General features: G+C 29.0%; 2 protein-coding genes across 3 annotated transcripts; both read left to right on the forward strand.

Moving 5' to 3' along the window:
- The first annotated feature begins 1,705 nt into the window (after positions 1-1,705).
- On the forward strand, positions 1,706-3,453 carry LOC113867998 (DNA-directed RNA polymerases II, IV and V subunit 12). The gene is made up of 3 exons (XM_027503546.1): positions 1,706-1,826; positions 2,070-2,162; positions 3,186-3,453. Exons 1-3 carry the CDS (start codon positions 1,787-1,789, stop codon positions 3,206-3,208), a joined length of 156 nt encoding a protein of 51 aa, XP_027359347.1. The 5' UTR covers positions 1,706-1,786; the 3' UTR covers positions 3,209-3,453.
- A 5,339-nt stretch (positions 3,454-8,792) lies between these two features.
- LOC113867773 lies at positions 8,793-17,421 on the forward strand. Of its 2 annotated transcripts, none has more exons than XM_027503236.1 (7): positions 8,793-9,199; positions 11,404-11,523; positions 11,638-11,681; positions 12,378-15,299; positions 15,610-15,714; positions 15,865-16,039; positions 16,842-17,421. In XM_027503236.1, exons 1-7 carry the CDS (start codon positions 9,197-9,199, stop codon positions 17,043-17,045), a joined length of 3,573 nt encoding a protein of 1,190 aa, XP_027359037.1. In that variant the 5' UTR covers positions 8,793-9,196; the 3' UTR covers positions 17,046-17,421. The 2 variants fall into 2 exon arrangements, with proteins under 2 accessions (XP_027359037.1, XP_027359038.1); XM_027503237.1 differs by having other exon boundaries at positions 12,448-15,299.
- Positions 17,422-20,629: the final 3,208 nt, after the last annotated feature.

Genomic DNA, 20,629 nt, shown 5'->3' on the forward strand with positions numbered 1-20,629 from the left:
CATATTATCATCAATAGAATATAAAAAATTATACAAGTAGGACACGGTTGATTCAATTATGCTTATGGGATAGATTCTCATCTATCGCACCCAAGAATACAAGAGATTATATAAGTAGGACAACAATACAGTACAAGGTATATTTAAATATAATAATTTTAAAATATATTTAAAATATAATATTTATTAATGTTATTAGGAGTTGTTCTATTAAAGCATGTTTGAGATGATGAAAATAATATGAAGTTTGCATATATTTTATTTGTTTATTAGATACTGTATTTTTTTTAATTACTAATTAATTATTAGTAATGTCTACGTATTGTATAGGAATTGTACAAGTTGAATGTCGTTACCTTATTACCTCAAATTTGCCTAAATAAAATAAATACTTAAAGAATTGTTCCACTATTTTGCTTTCAAATTGTTGAATGGCACCGGTCCAATCAAGTGATTCAGCAAATTAATATGGCTTAACATATTCCTAGTGACCTAAGGCAGGATGAGAGTATACATGGAATGACACTTGAGAAAAAAACTTGGTCCAAAATTTATCAACTATATATCATCGACTTATGAAATTGTATGTCAAAGTTTGAAGTTACTAATCTTCCACAAACAGGGTTGTTGAGTCCCATTCTCACTACATAAGATAGTATATAAAGTATATACGACATTGGACTACTCGATAGTATGGAGTTAAACAACACATGGTAAGTTTTCATTCTTGTAATCATTAAAATTTGTAAATTTCCACATAAAAATTAATCTTTAACATATTTTCAATTATTTGAATTTCTAGGTGGACAAAGCTAAGATAATACATCACCTAGTTTCTAAAGAAGGGTTAGTTAGGTTGAGACGAAATGTTAATTTATTTGATATCATCAAGCAAAAAGCACACTAAGAGGAGGACTGTAATGTAGAGAGAACTCCCAACTTTTGAACCTGACCCACACAAAATATTTCTTATGAAGTAATGGAGTTTGATATGCCCAAAAAGTTAGGTTTAGCAACAAGATCTCCAGCATGGTTGATAATGTCAAAATAGAGAAGAGTTTATTATTCCAACACTTCCACCATGATAGTATGACATGTATTATATGCCCTCTCACGGTTCCTTTATTGTCACCATGGCTCACGAACCAGTATCTTAAACAAAATACAATGTCTGATGAAATTAATGTATTTAACACATAGGAAGAATCTTCAACAATCGTCTTCAATTCTCATGACCAGAGTTATATAACGTTTTACATCATGGACTAGGAGCGGCAGGTGCATGTATAAAATCATAATAAGATAGGTGTCTCACAAACTCTTTGTGATAATACGTAACCATAACCATGGATTAAAGGCAATTGTTTAATAATTCAGTTTTTTATCATATATCTATATATTTAGTAGTTTAATAATTCAGTTTATTTTTATTATAGCAAATTACATATATATATATATATATATATATATATATATATGCTAAAATTAAATTAAATTCATTAATATTAATTTATTTCCATATTAATTCTTTGATATGATATTAAATTATTAAATTTTATAAAAATTTTATTATCTCGTCCACGCACAATTTAAAATTCCTTTTCGAAAAAAAAAACAATCCTCTAGCTAATTTTATTACAAATCTGGGCCCGATAAGATCAAATTTGAAGCCCAATCATCCCTATAAATTCAGACCTCGGCGCCGTTTACCAAATTTTACAGCGTGCAGCAGCTCCTACCCTAAAGGACTAAAACCTTCTTCGGTCACAGTTCTCTGAATTCAACCATGGATCCCCAACCTGAACCAGTTAGCTACATCTGCGGAGGTTTTTTAAATTTCTAAACTACGCGCTGTGTTTGGTTTTTCGATGATTTTGTTTTTAACTTCTTTTTTCGTTCCCCGTGCAACGATTTTTCAACGAGTAAGATTTGTGTTTATTCGAGTTTCGAAATTAAACGATTTTCTGAAATTCATAGGTTTTAATGCTTTCTCTTCGACTGTGTGCTCTGTGCAAGTGTGTTTAGGGTTTTTGAGAGTGAAGTGTGGTTTCACCCGTGTGTTTCTGCAGATTGTGGAATGGAGAATACGCTGAAGCCAGGTGATGTTATTCAGTGCCGTGAGTGCGGTTATCGAATCCTTTACAAGAAGCGCACTCGTCGCAGTAAGCTTCACATTTCAATGCGTTGTTTTATAATTTCTCTGATTCCTAGTGTTTGCTGAATTATTCTTTATAAGCATAAAATTTTGCTTTGTTCAGTTGTTTAAATTAAAATGATTGTGTATTATTCACATTACAGACGTAATTGATTTAGTATTGGAAGTGTGTTCCATAACAGAAGCTTAACTTATTTATTTTATCAATCAGGTAGTAGAGCTGTTGGTGAATAAAATTAGGAGGAGTTTAAAGCTAATTTATAAAAAACTACTTTAAATAGTATTATTAGAAGCTAGGCCCTTGCTTCTAATATTTTTTTTTTTCATTTTAACCCTTATTGTTTTAAATAATTTGCTCATGCTAACTAATCTTTACACTTCCTTTTTAGTCATTTAACACATTTCAGAACCAGTTAGTTATTAGCTAATAGCTAGAGTATCAGCTATAAGCTATAAGTTTTCAGCTAGTTTTACCAAATCACTTTAGAGCAATAAAAGGTTTTTATTATGGAAACTTTAGATTTAGAGTTCCGGAGGTTAGGAAAAGTGAAAATATGTGAAGGTGGAAGATAAATGACAGGAATTGATCTTTAACATAGCATTTGGGGTTTAGTCTTATTGAAAAAGGAAGATTCACATCAGTTCAATGTGATTTTTCTTCTCTCCATTGCCCTTTGTGTTGATTGGAAGACTAAATAATCACTCCTGATTCCTGATAACCAATGACTGTTGGCTACTTGATATTTTGTACATGAATGGTTCTTTCTCGTGGGAATTTATTCGATGTGACTGTTGAACATGAATATGTTGTGTGTGCCTGCATGTGAGAGCAGAGACAGACTTGGGCCTTAAAGATTTGCTATGACTTTGCTGCCTCTGCATATTGGGCAAAAGATTCAAACTTTTAATTAAACTTTGATTTATCTAACAATAATCTTTGACTTTAAAGAAAATTTTCTTCATTAAACTTGTACATACATTCTTGCAATTTATATATTATGCTCAATTTTTTTATCTGGTTTTTATGCAGTTGTTCAGTATGAGGCACGCTGAAGAAAACTGCAGAAGCATTGGCAAGTAATTTCCATGAATCATCATAACATGTGAAACCGTTGCTGCACGTGTGGTTGGTTATCTTGTTTTATGACATATGGGAACTGTTTTTAATATATTGATGATCTGAGTAATTCTAAGGTAGGGTTGCCTTTGGGTATTTAGAAAAGAACTCTGAAATGTGTGAATATGTTAAACGTCCATGTTTAATAGTCTGCAAATTTATATCACGGATATGATTTAAAACAAACTTTCGAATATTAAGTAAAAGTGTATGTTTGTATTGCAGTTTGGACACCTTAAACCATCCTCTGCAGTGTTTGACTTCCATTACATGTTGGGCAGAACTGAAGTTGTTTTTCAATATGATTTCGGGTTCCAAATTATGGTTCGAGTTGAAATTTCAAAAGAAGATCGTTTTTCCGTTGCGTTTATGTTTGCCAACAATGATCCAAACACATCTTGAAAGGATTTTGTCCTCAGTGGATCAACAATTTTTGACGTGTTGTGTTTGGATTGTTGTCTACCACCTAAGCTCAAATTGGAGCTAGTAAAAGGATTTCCATTCAGAAATAACGTATTTTAACCAAATTATAATTACATAATGCCCAAAATCTTAATAACAGAAATAATGAATATTATACTGAAAATATGCGTTTATGAATGTAATTCATGAAAATTTTAAAATATATGTATAATAATAAGAAACATATACTTACTGCACGCAGAGCCTATAATTCTCCAAATAATTTGTAAATTCTAATATAACGTGTTTAAGAACGAATGGAACAAATTAAAAGTTTCTTATTTAAAATTGTATTATATTTACTTTGATCATTTAAATATTAAGTGTTGCAAAGAATTTAGGGGAAGTTTATTTAAATAATTTATAATTCTTATAAACTTTTAAAATTTTCAAATAAATTTTACAATGGGCTTTATGTTATTAATCTTTATTAATAATAATTTATTAAATAAAAGCTTAATTATTAAATTATTTATCTAAGTACATCCTTAATCAAGAATTTAAAACGTCTATGGCATGGCATATAAAAGTACAAAACTGGCGCTTACATAAAATACATTACTTTTTTACTTGTGCTTTGTTACGTTAAGTTTGGTATATGATATGAGGTGTTAAACATTTTATTGAAAAATCATTTTATAAAGTAAAATACTTGTACTATGCAAAGGGCTTTTGTTAGTGATATAGAAACAAAGGATCCTTGAATATATTGTAGTCTTATAATATGAACCAAAGCTAGAGAGAAAAAGAAATTATTAAACTTTAATAAAAAAAAATTTAAATTGTTGATTCTAAAAGGAGGAAACAACACTATCTCTCTATCCGTCTCAATGATTGTCCCTTCTGCGTAGTGGGACATGATATCCTTATGAGGGAGGGGACCCTCTTAAAAGTTAAAAGAAAGGCATACCATAAGCCAAAATAAAAGAAAAGATGTGACTGAACATAACGTATTTTGTTTTTTTATTATTTGTTTGGTTAAAAAAGAAAATATATTATTTAATAGAGAATAAGAGTAAAATGTTATATATATGATTTTTTTATATATATGATATTTAGAAATTATATATACTGAAATATGATATTATTGAAAATTACAAAAATGTAGAATTTAAAAATTTTCAATGAAAATTTTCTGTGTAAGTACAAAAGTTTAAAAAATTTTAAAAAAAATCAGAAGTCGCTTATAACAATTTTTAAAATAATAATAAAATATTTTAAAAGTGAAAAAAATGCCATTTTAAAAAAAATATATATATATATATATATATATTATGTAATTTTACCAAAAATTTCATATTTTTGTAATTTGAAAAATAAAATTAAAAAGAGCCTATATATATATATATTTTATATAAAACTTTATAAAAACAACATTTTTTATTAATTTACTTACTCACCTTTATACAAAAGATACAACATATCAACATCCTAATATCTTACGTATCTTTTACTCTCAAGTAAATAAAAAAAATGAAAATTAATATTTTTTTCTTCAAACTATATGATAAAATTTAATAATCTTATAATTTTATTTGACTTTTTACTTTCTTTCCACATACAAACTAAGTGCTAAAAGATAATCGAGTATAAGGAAATAATTTTAGTTGAAAGATAAAAACACTAGAGTATTTTTTTATGGAGAAAAAATATATTGCTAATACATTTATTTAATGAATTTTTAATATTTAATTAACTTAATTTTATTAAGTAAAAGTTCAATAAAATTCATTGATTAATACAAAATATATTAAAAATGCATCACTATTATTTTTTAAGGTATAAATATTCTATTAATAAGCCTTAAGAGTATCAGTTGAAAAATCAATAAATAATAATTTTTTAATTAAAGATAAAATATATCAATAAATAAATATTTGTCCTCGATGTGCCTACAGAGACAAACACTCTTGGTGCAGCTACCAACACCTCTCTTGTGTTGTGGCCACCTACCACTCATTTTTACTTCCCATAAAATTTAATTACAATGTTGTCTATAATTTTAATATTATTTTTAATTGAAATTAATTTCATTTTAATCAATAATAATAATAGTTTCGATGTTAATTTTTGTTGTATGAATCATCAAAGTAAAATTTTTATTTTTACCCAAAAAAGTAAAATTTCAATTATGATTAAAAATTTAGATTAAAAATATTTTTAATGTTGTATTTAAATGTTTCTTTTCCTCCCATTAACCTTTATGTAAGGGGAAATAACCCTTTGTATGTTGAACCTCTGGAACTGGAAACAATTCTCCCTGTAAAAAAGGATAGTTATTCTTTTACAAATGAGAATATCTCTTATTTTATTTTAATAAGTGATTTTATTATTTTAAAATGTTTTTACATTAAAAATAATGAATTATAATTAAGTTAAATTCTTTTACTTTGATATTTGTTTACTAAACTTTAACTTTTTTTAAAATAACTGTTTATAATTTTTTATCTTGAATTTCAAATTTTCATACATTTAAATTATCTCGTTTAATAAGTTATTTATATGATGAATTTTCAATATTTATACTTTCATTTTTTCAAAACTAATTGTGCTTATTTTTTAATTTTTAAAAAACTTCAAATTATCTTATCATACACAATAATTTTATCCAGCTTAAGTAAAATTCTTTTCTGTGAAGAATAAAAATGGTCAAATAAAAAAAATTTAAAATTATTTCTTAATATAGAAAAATTAAAAATGTAAAATATACATATATTAAATATTTTAATTTCAATTTGTATGGTGGGATAAATGCGTGATACATGGAACGAGTTCCGTCAGGGTCGAGTCAAGAATTGACTGTTGACAAACAAATTTGAAAAAGTAATCGCTACTTTAATAATAAATAATGTTTTTATATATATATTATAAAATTATATCACCATAAGTTACGTTTAATTTTTTATTTAATAACTTTTTATTGAAATGTTATATTAAAAGTTTTAAGCACAGTTATATGTATAAAATTTGATATTTATTTAAATTATTATATATATTATTTATATATAAAAATTAATGTAATATATGTTTTTAAAAATTATAAAAATAATGATATTTGATAATAATTATATATATATATATGTATATAATATAAATTATATAAATAATATATAATTATAATTTAATAGTTGAATTAATGAAATTTATTTTTATATTATATAAAGACTAAACAACAGTGGTAGGAAAAAAGTGTTAAATGAAAACAGTGTATGTTGAGACTTAAATTTACTAAAATTTCAACAATGAAGGGTGGCAGTGGTAATAATAACATAAGGGCCCTAAAATGTCTTGAATATTTATGGCAATGCACTATGTGGCACTCCCAGATAATGTCATGCAGTAATGACACTCAAAGATAATATTAATGCAAAGGTGGAAGAGGTTAAGTAGTCATGCTATTGGATTTGCTTAATTTCTAAAGTAAATATTTTTTATTAGCTTAAAAATTATTAAAAGAACTAAGATTACACATTCTCTAAAATAATAAGAACCAAACATGTAAGTAAACTATTTCATTCAAAAAAATTATGACACAATTGCATTGAAAAATATGAAAGTGTATATTTATTACATATTTATAATTTTTAATAATGTAACTAATGTTAAGGGAATTTTTATAATTATATAAAAATTTAAATAAATTAATATAAATATATTTTTATTTTAAAAATTATAATATGCTTTTATAAAGCTTTCCTTTCATATATATAATAATTATATTAATTTTTCATTTATTTTTATTTGTTAAGTACTATTTTTTATTTTTTGTTTTTCAAGCAGTCTAATTCTAATTCGATCCAGATCGCGTATTTAAATGTGGTGAGTAAGTCTATCATTGAAAATTTTTTACATACACAAAAATTTGAATATGAAACTTTATTTAAATGATATTAAACTACTTGTCACTTAGATCAATCTTCGTTGTTACTTCTTTAATTCTTATAAATATTATATCTTTTATTTAGTTAATATCATGAGCTTTTGTTTTTGTTTTTTATTTAAGAAAGACACATACACGTAATGGGTAAAATAACAAAATAATATAATAGTTATAAGAAAATAAATAAAATATATTAAAATGTTTTGTTTACTTTTCATTTAATTATTTTATTTATTTTTGTAATTTCGTATAAAATAATTATATGTTACTTATTTGTTATATTTTTTATTGATTATTAAATAAGATTTTAGAATGAGAGACTTAATTTAAACAATAAAAAATTAAGAAAACTAAACATGAACATGATCAATAAAAACTAGAGGATCAAAATTATATATAAGTCAAAGAATGGAGATTAAAAATGCAATTAAATATATAAAAATTATAAAGACTAAAATCAAAATTTAATGTAATTTGAAAAAACAAAATCATATTTAATTATTCTTTTTCTCTTTAAAGGAAATGAAAGGTATAATAAATTCATTTATCATCCCATCTAATATTAGGATCTGTGTGGAAGATTCTTTAAATAAACAATCGTTTTTTAATCTCTAATAAAGTTATAAAAATATTAATTTTTAGAAATAAATTACATCTAATATGTGATTTAATTTTCTTAAATAAATAGGAGGAGAAATTAATTAATACTTTATTTATTTTTTCTCTTCATTTAAACAATAAAAAACTATTCTCACTTCTTTATTTTGTTTCCTTATTTTTTTTTTATTCTATATCTGCATTCAAACAAATCATTAAAGCCTCATTTATTTGTACCTTAAAAGTTCAATTTTTTAAAATAATGTTTGTCTCTTCCAAAATGAGACGGTTATACTTCATAAGACAAATTATATATAGCTAATTGATTAAAAAGTAACTTTTAGATATTAACAATTTTAAAGTTTATTATCTTCTGAAATATGAGCTCTTATTATTGAAAAAAAAAACTTTTTTTTTTCATTTTCATTGCAAAAAATATATTTATTTTGCTCGTGCAACATGCTTATTGCTCCAAGTTTAGGTTTATCATTCTCTCTATTTTTTTTTATTTGGTTTTATTGGTGCACGTGTTCTGAAACGGCAACACCAACCCAACTATATTGAATTTTGTGTCATAAAAACTTCAAATTTGACACAAAAACAAAGGAAAGAAAATTCTTGTTTACCAAAAAATTTGTATATAAAAATGCATTTGCGTGACGATAGTGTCTCCTGATGATGTGAGTTGCAGTCAAATCAAAATCATTTCATTTTGGAGTTCACTTCTCATATTTTCTTTCAATTCATTGGAGAGTGTCTCTGTGTGCCACTGAACTACCTCAGTGTGTGATTGTGTGTTCTGAATCAAAAGCAAAGTTACTTTCTTTCTCTCGAAAGAACAACACCCACAACACAAGACAGAGAAAGAGTGAGAGTGAGAGTGAGAGTGATTCAAACCCCAGAAAACAAAACGGGTGATTACTTGATAAAGAAGAGAGCCGTTGAGGCTTGGAAGAGAACCGTTCAACTCCGACCCTTAGGAATCATGGTTTGTTCTTCTTCTTCTTTTTTTTCCAATTATTTCTCACGAAGTTTAATTTTTGATGATTTTGATGATGACCCATTTTATGTTTTCTGCGTGTGTGATTTGATTGATTTAAAATTTTGGTTTTTGAGTTAAGGAGTGATGTTGGGCTGCGGTTCTTTTTGCTGGTTTCTTTCATTCTTTAATCAAAATTGAATTTTTATTATTACTTTTTATGTGTGTGGATAAATGATCGGGCTTATAAGGTGGGGGAAATCTATATATAGAAAATCTTTGGTGAATTTAGGTGTTATTGTGCATTTTTGTAATCTCAAACCCAAGCCTAAATCTGGGGACGACTTGTATGGCTAATGATACGGTGCTCTTTCTTTTTGATATTTTAGGCAGTGGATTTGTGGTTTAGTCAAATTTTACTTGTAGATTTTGTATCAATGGTTCAAATAAGTCATGGTTTCAAGTTTGATTTTCTTTCGTTTTTTCTTTTCCTTCTTCATCCTTTACTTATTTATGTAATTTTCAGTTATTGAGATTGGCTTTGTTTATATTATTGGAGCCTTAGTGAGGTTTTGGTTAATTAGAGGGTTATCTTTCTTTTGATTGGTAGTCAGAACTCAATTCCTTTTTGGATAATTTAATCTTTTCCTGGTTTTAATTTGGAGAAACCCAAGTTGAGGTTTCTCCTTTCCTACACATCGCTGTTGTGTGTGTGGAATTGCATTCTTATTTGATTTTGCACAGTTCTCTCTTTCATTTGAGCTTCGTTCATTCATGAAAGACAAGAAAAATGGAGGGGGTGTGCTTTGTTTGTATATGCCCTATGGAATATGAACCAAAGACTATATGCAGCTAGGAGAATAAAGGCTTTGTGGTCTTTCATGTTTAATTAAATGTGCTTGCATTATCCGATGGGGTTTGAACAGCTAGAAGTTGAAATTTTGTTGGGTTTAGTTGCCATCTATTATGTTAGAACTGAGAAGGTTCATTCGAAGATTGCAAAAAGGAGGTATGGTGTTTATTAGGAACAATCCTATTTGCCTTGGAATTTTTCAATAAAATTGGCTTGAGAAAGTTAATTATTTTCTGTTTAGGCCTATTTGTTATGTTTGCCATGGTTTTTTCAATTATTATTTAGTATTTTGCAGTTTTCAATTTTCCCAATCGAAATTGTAATTGCTTTGAGTTTGAATTTGTATATCTGCTTAACTTGTTTGAATCATTATGATATTAATATAATCGTTGCATGCCTTGCATTTTGCATGGATATAAGTTCCATTTCTTTGTGTGCCCAATTTCTTTTCAGATAAAAAGAAAAATGCCAATTTATTGTGTCTAAGCAATGTGGCTATTGTCCTTTTTGCAGTTATCCCAGTAGTGGTTTGTTAACTAAGTATAAGAGGAGAAATTAGATTCGGTAATTGGCATAAAGGTTAGGTACATCAGATTCTGCACATAGTTTTTAGGCTTTTGAATTTTCATTGCCGGCAATTTTTCAATTAGGACACTGTCTACCAAACAGCCCAGTTTCTAGAAGCGCAAATTGAACTGCAATCATGTTTATTTCACTGTAATTCTGTCAAAAGGATTCCAAACATATCCACACTAAACAGAAACAGTATTCCCTAAAAGTTAGGAAATGTAACAATAAAGGATAACAACTCTAATTCTAACAGAATAACAACGTAGTTACAATTTTAGCAATTACAAACTAACTGATATTGTTACGACTAGACAATCTTATCACTATACAATTCAATAAAAGATAACTAATATATTTAACTCCACCTTTCCAACGCAGAAGTTTTCTGGAAGGCTTATCCTCTTCCTTTAATTATTTAGTAGAAACATTGAAATCAAAATGGTATATAGTTGTTTGTTTAGTAAATGGTCATCTTTTAGAACTGTTGGGAACTAAAGAAGATTATAAAATAAAAATGTAAAGGAGCTTACACTATTTGTCCATGTTTCTTTCATTAATGTTTATAAGTTTTCCTCTTGTTCCAAATTTAGCTCGCAAGTTTTTTAAGTGACATGATTTATTCATTACCTACTACTTCATTGATTTCTAGATGACTTTTAGGTCACTGAGTATGAATTCTCGAGAGTAATAATCTGTTTATCAATGTTTTGAAAAATGCAGTTTCTTTCTTCTTATTCTTTTCTTTTTCCTCTTCTTTTTACTCTTTGGCCAATGCTTCTTACATGGACAGGCGAGGAAGATGCCCTGTGCCCTTCAAGAGATAGGTAATGATAGTCCAAAAGTTTCAGAAGCAAGAAAGGATTCCTTATCAACCGTATATCAACAACAAAATAAATTCAATTCTTTGGAGGTAACAATAAATTTCAGTCATATTTTTTCCATGATTTTTTAATTGAGTTTGGCCAGGCAGTTGATCCTTACCTCTATTTTTTTTTTTCACTTTTAATGTAATAATTTTATTCAGGTTTGTCAAGAATCTTCTCTTTCAAGGATTAACTCTGATAGTAGGTAAAATATTTTTTTTTACTGTAGCATTTCTTTCATTATGTTCTGTTCTTATGATAATATTATTTCATAATCAATTTACATGTTTCTTTTATTGAAATTGTCGACCTGTTGATAGAACATGTACTCCTAACCTTCTAAGTCATTTTTAAGAAATATATTATTAATTGTAGAATGATTTTAAAGCTTATATCATAACCTGGTAGTGTCATTGATTCTGTACATGATGGGAGGGAACACAAATCCATGTTGCTATTGTCATAATGATACCATACTCTCCCCAGTTGAAGGAGTTTCTCAATTAATTCTATATCTTCTTGCTATCCTTGTTTTATCACTACTCGAATATTACCTAGTTTTATTTCTTTAATTGGGGAAATGGAATTCTGAAAAATAGTTTCGTTTATGTTTTATCTGTGGCATAAACTTCCAAAGGGTGATCTGGTCTTTCTTTGCAATACTATAACACAAAACTATAACACATTTATTTTGATTCGAAATACAATTCGTTAATTTCTTTCAAAAAGTTGAAGCTTGTAAGCCTCTTAATGGCTGAACTGACTACTGACCAAATTTTTTGCCATTATTATATTGCTCCCTTACTCTTTTATTTTATTTTTTTATGTATTTTTTGTCGTATTCATAAGACACTTGAAACTTGGAAGTGACTATGGTTAAGTTCTGCTAATTATTGATCAGGTGTGCCATCATTTCATGCTATAACCTTGAGCCTGATGGAATCTGGAAAATTGTTGCCCAATTTGTGCAGTGTCACAATCACATTAACTTAGCTTCTGGTGTAAATATGGATGGTCTGCAACTTCTTTACCTTCCATCTCTTAATAGTTTGAAGATTGATCAATGTAAGGGGTCCAGAGGGCCTGTTCCTCCTTATGCTTCTTCAGTGAAATCATGTTCGAAAAAAGGCTTTACTGGTTCAAATGTGCGTCGTCGATGTCAAAATAAGATTGCTAGCAGAGCTTCTAAACTGAATGAACTACCTGAGAATTCTTGTTCACAGAGTTGTAGCCCTGTCTTGTTCTCTGACAGTTCTTCTGCAGTTAATTCCTCTGATAAATATAAGAGTGAATCCAAGGAAGACAAGTCTTTGAAGAAAAATTCAAGAAAAAGGACAAGAAAGAAAGTTAGACAGAGTAAGAAGAAGTCAAGTGACAGTGGCTCTCCGGAACAAGAAGTTCTTGCTGAGGAATATGTCTCTGCAAGTTTGGCTTCTGAAACCTGCAGCAGCAATGATGCGGATAAGGAGGTTGGGCTGATGTATACAACTGCACCAGACTTTTCTTCTTCAGATGATAGATTAATAAAAACTGATTATGAAAAAAGTGAGGTGAATGACAGCATCACTGCTATGGAAGCATCTAGTAGTTTCAACTCTTATCTTGATGAGGCAGTGATGTCCAAAGCTAGTGCACCTATTGTTCAAAGTTCTGCAGGAGATTGTGCCACATTTGAGTCCATGAATCAGCTCCAGGCTGGGGGCTGTGATTTTGCAGTCATTGATAGAGAAGTAAAGGACATCCAACATATTGATCCTTGCTGTTTTAATGATATACAAGACTCTTTGGTATTGGATTCAGTTTCCATTAGTTCAAAAAGTGATCAAAGTACCAATGCTGATGATATAGGAAAACGATCCAACGATATAAGCTGCAGAATCACTTCAGATTCAGGAGATGGGTACTTTCTTAGTCAAAACTTAACGAACAATGTTCACAATAACTCTGAACATAATGAGGAGATTAGGCATGATGGTCAAAGTTGCATCAGTAATGATAAGAGAGTTAAGCAAAAAAGAACAATGTCGAAGAGTTCAAGTTCCAACAAGTTTGGGGGTGTTGGAAATTTGCATGGTCGAACAGGGAAGGAAAACAGTCATTCTGTCTGGCAAAAAGTTCAGAAGAACAGTTCTGATGAATGTGTTGGTGATTTGAAGAAAGTGAACACTAGTCTATCACAGTTTTCTTCCACCATGGAAAAGGATCCTTCAGTTATCAGAGACTCTAGCTCTGTCAGTGTAAATGTGGTATCAAAAACTGAGGATAAAAAACAGTCAAAAAATAAAGTTGGTAGGAAATCAAAAGGTAAAACGAGCTCAGTTTCAAAAAAAGGACACTGCAATTATTCTAGGAAGGGTTCCCATTTTAACAGGTCTCTGTTGAATGGTCATGGGAAGGTTAGTGTTCAGCAGAATGATATGTTGCATATCTCATCTCAGGAAATCAATCAACAAGGATTGAACACTGTCTCAGGATTCAATTCTGATATTAATTGCCTGATGGATGGGGTCCAGACCAATGGAGGAGTTGATCAAGAAACATCTAAAATAGTTCACAGTGCTGGATTCCATCCAGAGAAGTTAAATCCTCAAAAAAATGCTTGCCATACTATTGCAAACATGAAGGATGAAAATATTGACATTCAAGATAGTTTATTGGTAATGCAATGTGAGAACAATCAATCGGATACGTCTGAGGAGCAATCTCTAGTGTCCTCTAGTCTTTTAGGTGATGAAGTTGGTCAAACTAAGAAAGAAGAATCTTCCGCAGACTACATTGCCCCAAACCACAGTTCTGGATCTACCCTATGGAAATGGATACCGATTGGGAGAAAGAATACAGGGTTGGAAATTTCTGAATCTAATAGTTCATCACAAGAATACTCTGATGCACCCACTTGTAATAATTTTAACTTGGAAAGCAGTGTTGAACCAAAATTGGCCTCCTTTTCTGAAAATCAGGATTCTTCACTAAATGCAAGCAGAAAATGCATTAGTCAGATTAATGACAAAGTTTCTTGTCCTGATGAGGATGAGAATCATAAAATGGGTAGTCAGGTTGCATGTACATTGACAGAGCACAAGGACAAGCTTGAAGTAGCTAATTGCATGGGTGATGAACGTGAAAATAAAGATATGTTAGAAAATGAGTCATACAGAATAGCTCAAGCTGTGAATGATGTTTGTAGGGCACAAATATCTTGTGAAGCTGTACATATGGCTACAGGTTTTCCAGTTGCAGAGTTTGAAAAACTACTTCATTTTTGTAGTCCTGTTATTTGTGAATCACTAGATTCACTCGGTTGTTCAACATGCTCCCACGACCATGCTGGTGGTGTCTCACTGTGCAGACATGAGATTCCTGACCTACCTTTGGGCTGCCTGTGGCAGTGGTATGAGAAACATGGGAGCTATGGGTTAGAGATATGGGCTCAGGATTGTGAAAATCTGAAGAGACAAGGAGGTGTTGGTTATTTTCCATTTCGTGGCTATTTTGTCCCTTCTTTATCAGCAGTTCAGCTGTTTAAGAACCACGAAAATCAAAGTCTAAATAGCAATGACAAGATTCCATATTGTGAGGTTTCAGAGGCATGTGATATGGTTGACTCAGAAAACTCGTCTTCTGGCAATCAACATTCAATATTTTCTGTTCTCATTCCCCAGCCTCGCAATCAGGATGCATACATTCAAACACCAAAGAAGATGCTTTCTATCAATGATGCATCTAATCCACCTATCAACTCAGCATGCCCTCGTGGTTTAGAACTTCTTTTTGAATATTTTGAATTTGAACAACCTCAACAAAGACGGCCTCTATATGAGATGTAAGATTGCTCATCTTCTTTATCCTGTCATTAGAAAATAGTGAATTTTTTTTTTTCAATTTTTGAGAACAGATAGTTCTTGACATTTTGTATGTTTCCATAAATGAATATATTATACTGAATAATTTTAAAAAGATCATCAATAAAATTAATGTCATTGTACTCATTTTGGAATTGGAGGGGGGTAGTTGAGGAAATGAGAGATTTTTTTTTTTTAATGTAGAGTAATAGATGCTCATAAAGTTTGCCACTATAAGAAGCAGTTTGCTGGTGAGCAAGTACTTATGAATTGATTTTGATCTTCTTACAGGATACAAGAACTGGTTAGAGGCAATATAACAATCCGGTCTACAACTTATGGGGACCCAACTATGCTGGACTCAGTAAACCTACGGGACCTTCACCCTAGATCTTGGTAAGTGATCTGCGTGTTAATTATATTTCTTGTGCAGAAACAAAGTTATGATCATTACTTCCTTAAGATCAGATAACCAGACATAAATGTTCACTTAATTTCAAGTGAAATTTCAAATGGTAGCATTTTCTAAGACCGCCTGATTTGCAGGTACTCAGTAGCATGGTATCCTATTTACCGAATACCAGATGGCAACTTTCGTGCAGCCTTTTTGACTTACCATTCACTTGGACATTTGGTACACAGAAGTACAAGTTCTGGTTTTTCAACCATAGATTCTTGCACTGTATCTCCAGTTGTGGGTCTTCAAAGTTACAATGCCCAGGTATGAATTTTGTTGTTTCATATTCTTCCTTGCATTGGACCCTTTTGAGATGAACCTTTCAATTGGTCAAGCAAAACCTTTCAAAATGAGTCAATGGCATATAAGATTTTGACGCCTTTATGGTTATTCTATTTGAGTGACTGATTTCTAGATAAAGGGAAGTTTTATTGGTATATTCAATCATGTAAATCACAGTTTATTTGGAGGAAATTTTTTCCAGGGTTGGGGGAAGGAAATAATGTAAAATATGAATTTTCTGCTCTACTAGGGGCAAAAAGATTAACTTTTGCAGTTTACTAAATGATATGATGTAGGAAAAGTTTATTTGAATTAGGAATATTGTTGGAAGATGATGTAGGAATTATGTTGTTAAATGGAAGTTCAAATTATAGTTAGCTTGTATACTGTGATTTCAAAATAGCATCTAATTTGGTTATTTTCATATGTAGTGTATGCATGAAGGATAGGAGCCATTATGTTACGGTTTTGTGAACACTAGTGCTTAGACCTAATTTTAAGCAACTAAAAGTTGGTGGTTTTTCCTAAGAAATGATTATACTTCTGTAATTTTGATGTAATAAATGCTTCATCTCCTAAGAAAAACTTTCCATTTGTAGTTACTTAAAATCAGTCATAAAGACCGATATTAACAAAAGCGATTCTGATATATCTTCAAATATTTGTGATTGGACTAGTGCTTGATTATGTCACTGATTACCTTGCAATGACACCTTTGATAAGCAAAGTGAATAATATATTTTAGGCTAACTAAGCAGTTATGCACTTTATTTAATATGAACAGGGTGAATGCTGGTTCCAGCTGAATCATTCTGCTCTGGCAGCACAAGGGCTGGGCTTAAACCCTTCTTTAGTTCTCCAAGAGCGTTTGAGGACACTTGAGGAAACAGCATCTCTAATGGCAAGAGCTGTTGTCAACAAGGGAAACCTAAACTGTACTAACAGACATCCTGATTATGAGTTTTTCTTGTCTCGGCGACGGTATTGATATCTCAAAATTTTCATCATGAACAATTCTAAGTAGACCAACTAGTTTTTCAAATAATTTTGGCTACATCCAGATAGGATATATTGTCTCAAATAGGATCCGAGTGTGATTGATTGTATTCGGTTGTACATAGCTTTGTGCAGTACCAATTTTTGTCTTTACATTCTACCTTTCAATTTTAGCTCACTTTTGTTTCTTGCTAGAGTGAAAAATAAAGAATATGCAGTGGTGATATGAAAGATTAGCAGCTATTCTGGAATTTTTCCCTACAGTTCAGTTTATGATTCTCAAAATTTTCACCATGAATATTTCTACAGTGAATGCTGCCATTTTTGCATTCAGACTAGATTACTTGTATTCCATCCATACTTTCCAGCTTGCTCTTCTTCCATTTAGAAATACAATTGAGTCAATTTGATATGCTTATTAAACATAAGGAACAATTCTTCATCATACCTTTATGATCCGGTTATTGATTCCAATTTAAAATAACAATATATAAATGATATCACCTAAGCTAACATTTGGTTAAAATTTGACAGTGTATATTTTAATAAATATAATCTCATCCATAAATCATCAAAGTATTAGAATTTATTATCTTGATCTTTTTTCCATTGGATGATACATTTTTTGATAAATGTCAACTACTTCCTTCCTAGCTAACTAGTGTACTAAAAGTTTGTTAAAAAATGTTATTACATTGTCATTGTCATTTTTCAGTATACAAATATTTACTGGTGTTTTAATCAATGTTCTAAGGATATTGGTTGGTAAAAACCTTTTGTTATCTATTGAAGTGAAAATTTTAATGAAAAATAGGTATATACATAACATTGAATTTAATTTTTATGCCCAATCATCTAATCTCATGTTAACAGAACATTTAATAAGCAATATGTAAAATGCTAAATCAATGATTTGTGCGTTAAATTCAAAAATAAAATTTTCTATATTCACGTTTAAAATGATTTTGAAACCATGTTTATTATACCACTATTAGTTGTAATTTTTGCATTAAATCTATGTTTACAGGTTTTTCTTATTTTCAAATTCACCAAAGTAATATCCTTAGATTGATTTTGAAATCAAATGATCTCCAATATTGACTTCTAATTTAACAAGACACTGTGATGCTGGCATGTAACTCGTGTTAAGTACAAATGCTGTAGCCTTTTTTTCTTTGGGTCAAAATCAAATGATTTTAGCGGAAGGCCATAATAATTCATATTGCTGCAGAAGAGTGGTTTGCTGGACCAAATCGCTGTCACTCCCAATGGCTTCGGTCTACCCAATCTTTTCACCTAAACGAGGCTTTGGAAATAAAAGTTTTTTTTTTTTGTATATTATTTTTAAATAAAAAATCATCTAAAAATTTATTTTAATTAAGTCTAAATTAATTTAAAATGTATATCTGCGATTGATTTAGACATATTTAAAAAAGAAATTAAAACAATAATTTATCTAAATAAAATAAGTAAATTTATTTTTAAAGATATCATTATTTAAAAAAATTGAGAGAGGTGAAAATAGTAAAAATCTCGTGTCATGTTTGCATATAAATAGTGACTTCTTTTCCTACCAACATGTGAGAATGGTATTATGCCAACCTCACCTCTGTGTCCCCTCTGTTATGCTCAATGTTTTGCCTCTTAAACAAAAATGGAGATTCAAACCCCACAAACGTCAACTCAAAATGACTTTTCATTTCAATCTTTGAAAATCAAGACATTAAAAAATTGTTTAAGAATCTGATTGATTCTCTGTTGGTGGACTTCAAAATCGATCCTTCGAGAGGAAAAAAAAATCTATTAACGTTCATCGCGAATCATACCTAAAATTAAACTACCATTGATTTTAATTATATAAACTTTGTTATATTCATCAAAGAACGAAACAAATTGACATTAAAAAAAGCCTTTTCTTGTACTATTTGTTTGCAAATTCCATTTAGTTTTTTACGCCTTGTTCATTGGAGCTATCTCATCTCGTAAAGAACTAAACATATATTAAGGGCATTTCACACGATAATATTAAGGTTGCGTAAAGGTTGGACTTAGCATTGATTTTTTTCCTTTTAATACCTCAATTTTTTTATTAGAAACAATCATATTTGAGTTGGATAAAATTATTATGAATAATAAGAAAAAAATTATAAATATTTAACACAACTATATTTACTTATCCATGACTGTGTTGAATATTCTTTTGTTTTAAAATAATAATTATTTATGATCGTTCAATGTTTAAATTTTAAATATATGTATATTGAATTGAATTATTTTGTTGTTGGTTGATATAATTATGTGCAAATATCAATAGACAAGAACAACATTTTAAAAATAATTTAGATGTTTCTCAAGAATCCCATTTTCTTATTCCGATTATAAATAAATAAATATTTAAGATAAAAGAAATACTTAATTCAGGTTATTTTGACGTTGCTTTTGTTAACATAATGACTTTTGACGACATCTTCAATAAATAAATAATATTTTTTTTATTAAAAACGATAATATTATTAAATTTTATAATTTTTAATAAAAAAAATATTATATGTATCTTTTTTACATCATTGATACACATTATTCAGGAAAGGCATGGCGTGAACTTGAAGCACATGAATGGTCCCTATCACAGTCAAATATTCTTATGAAATCATCAAAACAATAGACACGGCGTAGCTTAAGGAACAGTCTTTCCATGTCATTATCTAACGTTAACGTGAATCTGTTGATTAACAAATTTTAATAATTTTTTCATGTCTTTTTTCTATTTTTTATTCATTAAAATTATTATTTTTAAATTATGTTTTTAAGTTCATTTAATTTCATACAAAACTTTATTTATTTAGCATTTTAAAAACATAAAATCAAATTATATATAACCACTGTTTTTTCAGGTAAATTTAACTCAAATTAATCAAATTCAAAAATTGACAATACAAAATAATAAAATTTATATGATTTGATTGATATTTATAATAGTAGCTTTTATTTCTTTCTTTTTTTATCATTTTGACAACCATATGTAATGTAGAAGCACAACTGAGATTTATCACTATTAATGTGTTCATATTTATGTGTGCCAACCCTATAATTATGACCCATTACTTTAATAAAATAAATATTATTTTTAAATTAAAATTAACATGTCATACAACTATCTAATTATTAAATTTAATTATAAAATAATATCAATCATACTTATGATAATGCGAGTCTACTTAAATTAATTTGTAAAAAATAATTCATAATTTTTATGAGTTTATCAATAATTTTATAGCATAAAATATTTAATTCAATCATATATCTATGATTTTATGGTTCTCTTGTGTCTGAATCCAATGGCATTGAAATTCCACAAGGTACTGTTGTCGTCTACTTGCCTTCAGTTCAAAGATAGTGACAAAGAGAGGGACACAAATACATCTTTTGGATGAATCACAAAATATTTTAATTTTTGAGTGCCACAATTTGTTTTAATAGAACCTTAATTGTTAAATAACAATTCCCGTGTTCACTACTTCTTTTAAAAAATAACATTTGTTCTAAATAACAGGTATTTTTTTTATTATAAACAAT

The sequence above is a fragment of the Abrus precatorius genome, unplaced genomic scaffold (genome assembly GCF_003935025.1).
Source record: "Abrus precatorius isolate BTA unplaced genomic scaffold, Abrus_2018 Scaffold5, whole genome shotgun sequence".
In the NCBI taxonomy this organism is placed as follows: domain Eukaryota; kingdom Viridiplantae; phylum Streptophyta; class Magnoliopsida; order Fabales; family Fabaceae; genus Abrus; species Abrus precatorius.

Coding starts and splice junctions, on each gene's coding strand:
- LOC113867998 (XM_027503546.1), top strand. CDS start 1,787: ATGGATCCCCAACCTGAACCAGTTAGCTACATCTGCGGAG. Junction 1,827..2,069: donor AGTTAGCTACATCTGCGGAG/GTTTTTTAAATT, acceptor GTGTTTCTGCAG/ATTGTGGAATGGAGAATACG. Junction 2,163..3,185: donor CAAGAAGCGCACTCGTCGCA/GTAAGCTTCACA, acceptor GTTTTTATGCAG/TTGTTCAGTATGAGGCACGC.
- LOC113867773 (XM_027503236.1), top strand. Junction 11,524..11,637: donor ATAAATTCAATTCTTTGGAG/GTAACAATAAAT, acceptor AATTTTATTCAG/GTTTGTCAAGAATCTTCTCT. Junction 15,715..15,864: donor GACCTTCACCCTAGATCTTG/GTAAGTGATCTG, acceptor CCTGATTTGCAG/GTACTCAGTAGCATGGTATC.